Source organism: Eucalyptus grandis, chromosome 8, assembly GCF_016545825.1.
Source record: "Eucalyptus grandis isolate ANBG69807.140 chromosome 8, ASM1654582v1, whole genome shotgun sequence".
Taxonomy (NCBI): domain Eukaryota; kingdom Viridiplantae; phylum Streptophyta; class Magnoliopsida; order Myrtales; family Myrtaceae; genus Eucalyptus; species Eucalyptus grandis.
This window is the reverse complement of record NC_052619.1, coordinates 25443024-25452921: the sequence shown is the minus strand read 5'-3', so window position 1 is coordinate 25452921 and position 9898 is coordinate 25443024. Positions and strand designations below refer to the sequence as shown.

The 9898-nt window shown below is 40.7% G+C and overlaps 1 protein-coding gene across 1 annotated transcript; it reads right to left on the bottom strand.

Annotated features, from left to right (window-relative positions):
* Positions 1 to 2761: 2761 nt before the first annotated feature.
* LOC120287090 (class V chitinase-like) lies at positions 2762 to 6415 on the bottom strand. The gene is made up of 4 exons (XM_039299765.1): positions 6395 to 6415; positions 4167 to 4899; positions 3494 to 3889; positions 2762 to 2914 (listed from the first exon to the last, which is right to left on the bottom strand). The coding sequence occupies exons 1-4, from the start codon at positions 6413 to 6415 to the stop codon at positions 2898 to 2900; spliced, it is 1167 nt and encodes a 388-aa protein (XP_039155699.1). The 3' UTR covers positions 2762 to 2897.
* Positions 6416 to 9898: the final 3483 nt, after the last annotated feature.

Genomic DNA, 9898 nt, shown 5'->3' with positions numbered 1-9898 from the left:
CTTCCACCAAACATTTGTACCTTTGAAGCAAATGGTTGCAATGCATTATCCAGATTTCCAAAGTTGCGTATTCAGTGCATTTTGTCCTCCATGGCAGTGTGCGTTCGCTTAGATTCATGTCATGGATTGGTTCGTGAAGGTATCAACCTGGCTAATATTTCATCACTGGTGAAGAAGCCATCGAACAACCAGGTGGTGTTGAAGGCATCGGTGGACTTGGTGGTGAAGCTGCGGTCAATGTGGAAGGAGACATTGCTTGTGCGAAGAACGATGAGGAGTAGAGCTGCGATTACCGTGGGAATAGGAGGAGGAGGCAACATGGAGAGAGAGAGAGGATGGTGGTGCTCCTGGACACCGAAGCCAGACAACGGTGACGTTCCATTCAATGCTCAGACACGTCGATCACTGATGAGGTTGAGTTTGTTTATTTAGTAGAGCAGAGCTTTTCGAGATATGGATAAGGAAGATGATAGGGAAGAAGATGATAGGAAAAAAGAAGAAGAATTACCCGATCATCTCAAAGCAAGCTATACTATCTATTTATCAGCTTAGCAATAAGCAGTCCCGATATGTTTACTTTATAGATAGTATGAGATGAGTCGACCAAGAAAGGGTCGTGATGACATATAATCAACTAGGTCGATTGATCGATGTTTTGATTTGTGGTGATTGATTGGGTGCCTATTCAAACTGTGTTGAATTGTAGGTGGAATCTGACACCAAGGTAAATCCTCTGACCCGTGTTGTGCATAGCCAGCCCTTATGGCATATTAGCTTCCTAATCGAGTCTTAGAGGGTTGAATTTGCTGAGACATTGTCTCACTGGTTATTGTATAACCATTTTCAGGTTCTTAGATTGTGTTAATGGAGGACCGAAAGCCACGAAGTCTGGGAAGGTGGAGATCAAAGAATCGGTGAATATGTCTGATTAGTAGGTCATAGCACAGTTCCGTTTGGAATGAGTCAACCTTTTTGTAAATAGTCTGGTCTTGTAAATAAACCCGGATGTTTATAAAAGGTTTGTTTTGATTTGAAAAATTGGTCATACTTTTCTATCTCATCTGATTGTTGTTTGGGGATTTATATTGTCGCTTCCGTATGCGCATTAAAATAAATGGGTTGGCGACGTGTCCTAGAATGTTGCATTTAATCAACTAGTGAGGGATGGGCACACACTCGAGGATTGGGGTGTGACACAAGGTCTTAGTAAGGTATTAAAGCGTGCCGATTTTATGTCTTGATTGATGTTAAGACTTTGTGCTTGATGTTTGAATCAAGCCACAAACCAAGAGTCATTCATAGCATGAAGTATATTCATATCGGGTCGAAGCCAAGATCTGTCAGACTTAGGATCTTCACGAAGTAAGGTATACCAAAGTCTCAAGGTCTTAGGTCAACATTGAGGTATGTCGTTTCCAAGCCTTATCCAATGCGGCGATCAGCGCTAAGTGATCGATTCAAGTCATGAATTAAGGATCATTCCCAACATGTTATATAGTGCAATAAAATGATTTATGGCACACACGAATGAGTGAGCACGCCTTCGGATCATGTACAAGTCGGCTAAAAAGAAAACATAAGAATCAGCATGTGTGACGCACTTATGTGTGCACTTGAAGAGGAAGAAACGTTTGTCACCAGATAGCATTAACACGATACCTCCTTCATTAAACGGGACACCCTAGTTAAGTCAAGATGGTTGGATCTTGAACCAAGAAGTCTTGGAAAGTTAGCCCCGAGAAGGCTCAATCGAATTAGGAGGACTTGGTCGAGCCAGATGATGGTAAAAGAATCATTTTATGCATGCCGGTATATGCATGAGTATAATGCGTTGATGTGCTCATTTTTAAGTTGATGGTAGTTTTATATGGACATCATGTATTTAGTCAAGGCATGCCACTATTGATCCGTCATCAACACTGTTTGCAAGTGTTGTACTTACTAGACTTCGATAATATGATGTTTTTCTAGTAGAGAATTAGGAATTTTACTTATTAAGTTCTCCAACTCACTCTACTATCTTTTAGGCTTATGTCAGTTTTGAGAACTACAGTCAAGCTAGAGGAGATAGGAATTCCCTTGTCATATGTGAAAACTTATAGGGTGATATAAAAGGAAAGAAGAGCTTGTAAATGTACCGTTGTAATATAAAGTAATGTATTATGTGTGATATATGTCATAGTCTTCTAACTATTATTTGTTTGGGAAGTTTGTTTGTTCACATTTCCACATGTGTTTATTTACAAGATAAAAAGAATTAGGACGGCAACAAGTCTAGGACCTCACAAAAATAACCCCAACTGCTCAAAACTCTAGAGATGGAGTTAGGGTTGTTACAATCCATGACCAACCCTTATGGTTGAGCGATTGATCCACAGCCAAATGGCTCGAGTCAACTTATGTGATTAGTGGTCCTCTTGATTAGGTCGATCGGTTCATGATCAATCCTTAGATTGGTCCATGGCCGATCCCACTATCGGCGCACTGATTCCATGGCCCTTTCTCATAGGTCAAAATTGTGGATGTCACAGCCGAGGCTCGACAATCGACTAAAGGAGGAAGAAGGGAGGAAAAAAGAAAAGAAAAACTTCAAAAACATTAGTATAATCTTAGGAAATTATTAAAATATAAAAATTTGCACGTCTTTTAAAAATTTGAGAATTGTAACAAACATGTTATTCTATTTAGAAATTCTGGAGGCTGTTTCTGGGAAGAGGATCTTATAAGAAACGTCTAGAAGAACAAAAGAAGGGGGAAAAACAAAAGAAAAGCATCTTTGCTTTATTGGCCTCTAAGGAATACATGACATTGTGAGATGGAGACTATAATTCCATTACATTTTTGGTCTGAACTTCAATAAGTATCTGTAGATAATGTCTCCTCTGACGTCGTCTAAGTCACCACGCATTTGAAGCTGCAACAAGAAGTTGAAAATTGGAAGGAATTAGAATTCGGCTGTGATATATAAATTGGTCAACTAATCTGGAAAGTTGGACCTTTTCTCTAATGCCAGCATGAAGAGAGGAAATAACGAAAGGATACGACGAAGTAGGACCAAATCTTGGAAATTTTTGAAAACAAATATTAAGTTGACCATGTATTGACGTAATAGACTTTTGCCTCGTCAATGCAACCGTCTCTTCGTGCAAAATGATCTAAGCCACGTGACCAATCTGAATTAAATAAAATGGCGTCGTTCTGAAACATGTACTTATTTTTAAAGCTTAACATCCATATCCATTTATTATCCCTTGCACATAGAGAGCTTAGCTAGATATTGCTTTTTCCTCCACGCTCTTGTACTTCATTAAAGAAAACAAAGAAAATATTTTTCCTTCAATGACAAAGCATTAAATACAAGTTTGATCTAAACAGACAATGAAATTATTAGATTTTCATTTAGAAGATGATGGTTCGGTTGATTATACTGCATGTAACTTTGATTAGGGCTAGACTTTGCATGTGGTGTATCACACGAATCTCGTAAATTCACCTGTTTGAGAGAGAACCCAGTTGTCATCACTAGCAACATGCCATGCAAAGTAACCTTTGAGTCCATTATCCTTGGCGTACAAGACTTTGGTAGAGATGGTTTGTGTATCATCGTAGCTGATCCATGTCGTCCCGGAATAGCAGTAGGCGGACACGACCGGGGAGTTGTACACATTGGTTGCGCTGTTTTCGGATATGTACGTCGTGATTTGATTGTACACGATCGACCCATCGGAGGATATTGCTGCCCCAGTGACGGGCGCAGAGTAGGCGTGGTTGTTGGCATTTGCGAGGGTGAATGCGCGCCCATAGAAGGGGAAGCCGAGCACGATCTGCCCCGCCGGCATGCCGGCCTGAATCCATGCTCTCACCCCGATGTCTCCACTTCTGCCGTTCCCTAAAACTAAAGGGACCGATAATTTCAGATGCATCATATATCAAGAAAATTGCGAGTTTGATAAGCACAAATGAAGGATTTTAAATGAACAAAAATGCTCATGTTAATTACTCGCGGAATGACACAGTATGCTTTGAATTGGAGACGATGCTGTGATTCTTTTGACATTAAGGTAACAAAATTTCTAAGTCATGATACAAAAATTAAGAAAACTCCGTTGTACCTCAGCATAGTCAAAGTTTATAACCCAAAAACAAGTCAAAGTTGCCACCCCTACCTGGAGCATAGAGAGCAGCATGTGGTCCTGTGGTGGAGGACCAACCTGGTCCAAAGAAATCATAGGCCATTGCATTGATCCAATCCAAGCTCGCCGCCATGGCGGCCACGGGATAATCCACACCTGACCAGTGGTGCGGCAAGTAATAGACTGCCGCCGACAAAAGCAGAGCATTGTCACCTGACCTGGCCGCCTCAGCAGCCACCATGGTCCGCCACTCCTGGAGGAGCAACCCCAAGTTGTTCATCTTCTCATCAGTGTCCGGGTATTCCCAATCAAGATCAAGGCCATGAAAGCCGTTGGACCGAGCTAGGGCTATGGAGGAATCGATGAAACTCTTTCGGGAGCTAGACTGGCTCGCCATGGCCGCAAAGTCAGTCGCACTCGAGCTGCCACCGCCGATGGACAGGAGGGTTATGACCGATGGGTTCTTCTGCCGGACGTCACTAGTGAAGGCCGCGAAAGACTGGGCGTTCGTCAACGATATGACTACCTGGTTTGTCGATGCATCGAGGTCAGCGAACGCGCAGAAGAGATGAGTGAAGAGGGTCGAATCGATGTTGGAGGCTGTGATGCCGCTGTCCGGGAGCCAATAGCCTCCTTTGACGTTTTGGGCCATGCGTGAGTTGATTTGGAGTAGAGACAGAAACGAGAAGAAGAGAATGAGAAGGATATGATTGTTGCTGGAAGCCACTTTTGATGAGTAATGTGGAGGAGGTTGTACATGTTTGAGCTGGTTTTATAGAGGATTTGTTGGACTCGATGCACATGCTGTGGCTTAAGTTTCGTGTTAATTCGAGTTCTGACTTTTTCCTAACTCTAGTCTAGAACATCAGGCTAAGTGAAATGTGGATAATGGTCGTGACTAAGAATTTTATGCAAATAAGGCCTTTTCTTGTGCTCGAATGACCCAGTCAAGTAAGAAGGACGAATTCCTTTCTCCCACTACCTTTCACGATAGATTTGAACGGAATTCCTTTCTCTCACTACCTTTCACGATAGATTTGAACCATTATATATACACACATGGGCCGCAAAGTGAAATTATTGTATGAGTGTTAGTTCATATTCTATATTGACTTTGGACGATTGAAAATGGTAAGTCCCATAAGGCTCCTCCAAATTTGACTATCCCAGTTCAATTATAATTGATGTATGTACTAGCCTATAAAATACTTGCTTGGCTACATGTGGTATTTTTTAGATTTGATGGTTCAAACCGTCCAATTTAATATCTATTATTACATAATGGGGCAGACTCGTATGTTGATTTTGTCTTTCCAAGACTCTTTCTAATGGAGGGAGCATTGCATGCACCAAATGCATGTGAACTCATTCCATCCCAACCATCAGATCATGCAAGTCCACGCAAAATTCACATGATTAAGTGAGCGAGATGAAAGTGTCTAAAAATGGCAGTAACATTTGTCAACTATGATGCTAATGGAGCTGACCATCTATGATGCTAATGGAGCTGACCATCCCAACCATCATATCACGCGAGTCTCACATGAAATTCACAAAATTAGGCGGTCGAAATGAAGCGATCCGAAAATGGTAGTCAAATTTGTCGTCTATGATGTGTGTGGAACTGAGCTTTATTAGTCAATTTTTGAATGGTCAACCGTCCTTCACGCGCGGAAATGCGATGATAATTAAAGGAACCGCAAGATGCAGCATCCCATAAGGTAAGTAGCGAAATGATCAACGTTAATGATTGCAAAAAACCAGGTCGCTACTCCATTCGGTCCGCTTACGTGTAAGATTCGATCAACACGATCCCATGTGTTGTTGATGTAACTTGCAAGTTTCGCACGTCGTTTCGTGAAGAGTTCGTTCGATTTTCTTGGTCAACGCCGGAGCTGACGGCGCATCATCATCCGTTAGATTATCCTGTTGGTTGAGCAAATAATGGCAAGTGTCTATGATACGGGACACATATCGTTTCTCTGTGGAGACTGTGCCAGGAGTCGAAGGAGCAATTTTGCTAAAAAGGGTATCTCGGTTCTTGTTAGCAACTTAACTCAAAATGATTGATCGAGACCTAAAAACTTGTGCCGACAGAAAGGTAGCTCTCCCCCCATCACCATCCTCTGGTTGTGTCCAAAGGAGAAAAGCTTCGCCTTTTCGAGTAGCAGCACGATTCTCGTAGCTTTTTGCCGGCGGCTGCAAGTGCCGCGAGCGCAAACCTCGTGGAATGTGTAAAACAAACTTCCCGCTGTTCATACCTGCACGTATGCTCGGGTCATCTTGCCTGCTTGTCTTGAATTATCCATGCTGATTAACCATAAGAGAAGATGAGCATATGTACCATGATTCATCTGTCATTTGTACGCTTTCGAGGTATTGGACGGCATTGGATATGCAATCTTGAATCTCTTCTGTCGGATTCCCTTTGTTCATATTCTTACACAGACTTGAAGCTCTGATGGCTGATGACATTAGACGTATTTCGGATCGACGATAGCATGACTGAGAAATTCGAGTGGATTGAGGAGCTACAGCATACGTAATATGTAGATGTCAGTAGTGTAAATAGAAATAAAAGCTATATACATTGACGGATTGAAATGCGCTTAGCCCTCAAATGCATGATTGGATTCTCAGTCAAATTAATCGCATTGGTGCTATCACACATAATGCATATGTTCGATTGTTCCTCACCAAAATTCCTTAGTTGCTGCTTCATTTGCAAAAGTTACAGCAGCTATCTAGAGCCACATACTCAGCTTCAGCAATTGCAAGGGTTATTGAATTTCACTTCTTTGAAAATCACGAAACGAGCAGCAATTCATTATTTGAGAATTTGCCAGAGGTGCTCTTTTTGTCAATTTTGTGAACTATGAAGTCAGCGTCTCAATGTCCCAATAACATGAAACATGAGTTGTTAAGATACCCTCCCTGTGATGATTTGTTTCACAACAGTCAAATGCAATTCCTTAAGATTAGATTAGAAACGAGCGCACATACATAAGCAAAACAAAATATCAGTTCTAGATGCTATCAAGTACAATAATGATCCTATCATTCTGTTATATAGCTTAGGATTGACAAACTTACATTTCTCATCCTTGTCAAATTTGGTTGATGAAGGCAATGGTGTATCGATTCTCATGTTTCCATCCCAAAATTATTCACTAATTCTCAAGCGTTTCTTTTCTTGAAATGTGAAAGTGCCAACTTTGGTTTGTTTGAGTTGTAGTTCAAGAAAGAAGTTTAGTTTCCCCATCGTCCTTATTTCAAACTTGTTTTGCATGATATCATCAATATATATCTAAAAGCTGAATATGATCTTTCTTTTGCATAATGAAGTTGTATCAACTTTTTTCTTATTCAATATATTTTTCAACAAGAAAAGTATACAACCTTTCATGCCAAGCTCTTTGGAACTTGCTTGAGTCCGTAAAGAGCTTTCTCGAGTTAATAAACACAACTGGTCTTATTAGGTTCTTCAAATCATTATGGCTGCTATATGAACACTTTCTCTTTAATATAACAAATTGGAAAGACATTTTTCACATCCATTTACATGCATAAACCAACAACAATATCTCGAGTGAATTAACTTTAGGGTGTCACAATTATAATGTCAAAGCAAGACCTCCTCCAGTAGGTGTGTGGTTAGGAGACGAACCATGCAGAAGCTGTGTAACAATTCGGTCTGACAAGGGTGGAGAGTGTTTGCTATGACCCGAATGCTTGAATAAGGAGCATCTCCTAACAAGCTTCTAAGATGAGACTATACATTTTTTAGTTGGTTTTAAATAGGATTTATTGGACCACATGCGCATGTTGTAGCTTAAGTTTCATATTAATTCTAGAGTTTTGACCTTACCTAACTCTAGTTTAGAACATCGGGTTTAGGGAAATGTGGATAATGATCGTGACCAAGCACTTTCATGCGAATAAGGCCTTTTCTTGTGCTCGAATGACCGAGTCAATTAAGAAGGCAAATTCTTTCCCGCACTCTCTTTCACGATAGATCTAAGTGATTCGAACCTTTAATAAATATACACAAATGGGCTGCAAGGAGAAATTAGTTTACCGGGGTGTTCATATTCTAAATTCAGTTTGGACCATTGAAAAGGGTGGCTCCCATGTGGGTTCTCCAAACCTGACAATCCCGATTCAATTTTAAGTAATATATGTACTAGCCACGTAAAATACTTGCTTGGGGTACATGTGCTATTCTCTAAAATCTATGTTGACTTTATCTTTCAAAAACTTTTTTTATTAGAGCATGAACCCACTCCATCTCAACGATCAGATCATGCAAGTCACCAAGTCATTCTGACTAAATTAAAAAATAAAAATTCATGTTACGTTTGTTATGCTACGTAAAATGGTTAGCGTCTATGTCAACAATTTCTAATCAATTTAAGTCATTTAATGCCAGCCAAAATGAAAGGAGAAAAAAATTAATAGAAAAAGAAAAGAAAAACAAATATTATAAATATTATTCAAAATTTTGTTAAAACGTTATTTAAAAATGTTCACATCAGCATTAATCACACTACGTAGGACAACTAACATTCACGTTAGCGATTTTCAACCTACGTTAGCCAAATGGATTGAATTAGTAGTAATATGAAAATGTGTAAGACTAAATTGATCCAATTAAAAAGTTTATAACTGAATTAGTACCAATGTGTTATGTTTAGTACTTTTTTCAGTATTTTTCCCTTAACAGTTTACTAGACAAAAGAAGGAACACTTGAACTAGTAGTGAGCAAGATGGATGACTGAACTAGGACCGCCCCAATTGGACCAAACTAGCGGATTGTGGACAATTCTAGCGAGCGCTGCTCCAGTTCTCGGTTCTAGGATGAGAACCAAACCGCCCGAATATAATTTCTTAAAGAGCAGCACTGTGAAGTTAAGAGTGTAAACTCAAACCCTAGTCAATAATCTCGTCTTAGCTCGCGCAGCTCCGGAGATGCCTCGTTCTTCAGTCATTCTTCACAGACTGAGCAAGTCACAGTCGTGCCTAGCTGCCTCCGCCCCTCTCTCTCTCTCTCTCTCACGCCTCGTCCCTTACCCTCTCGTACCTCTCGTTCTACTCTCAAATGGCAGCGCGGCGCCACCTTCTCTTGCCTAAGTCACATCCCTTTCGCTCGAGCTTCACGCCTCCCTCTCGCGGTATAGTCTCAACTCTCGCCACCTCTCTTGCTCTGTTTCTTGCATCTCGATCCTATCAAGGTAGTGATCTGTATTTTGCCCTCTCTTGTGTCGCGTTTTCCGTGTCTCGCGAAGGCAAAAGTCTCTGAATCGTCCAATCACTTCAAACTATATTAAGATAGAAGAAAGAATATTGCCAGATGCGTGCGGTTTGGGGTCTGATTTGCCCGTGACTCAGTCATCTCAAGCCGATTGTGAGAACGACGCCTTGAGTTCGTGGTGTGATCGGGCAAAGGCTGGGAATAAATGGAGCAAGCGATCAGTTCCATTGCACCACTCGGGAACTGAATCGATTCTAGAAATTGAAAACATCTCGTTCTCAGTTCCTAGGTGGGATCGAATTGGATCGAAAATCAATCACTCCTAACTTCCTAACTTCTAACTTGAACTGCCTCTAAATGGTAAAAAGCATATGCATTTTTCAAAAAATATTGCAGTTAATTGGGAAAAAAAATGCCATTGGGACAAACGATGTACTAGGGAACCCAATAAGTTGACAAAAGATTCTCTCTATGGTATTAGTATTCACAGCATTGGATTTATGCAATGTACAA

Excerpts from the sequence above, each read along its gene's own strand:
- LOC120287090 (XM_039299765.1), bottom strand. The coding sequence starts at position 6,415 with ATGACCCGAGCATACGTGCAG. Across the intron at positions 4,900-6,394 it reads TGACCCGAGCATACGTGCAG|CTCAAACATGTACAACCTCC; the intron begins GTATGAACAGCG and ends CTATAAAACCAG. Across the intron at positions 3,890-4,166 it reads TGCTGCTCTCTATGCTCCAG|GGAACGGCAGAAGTGGAGAC; the intron begins GTAGGGGTGGCA and ends CTTTAGTTTTAG.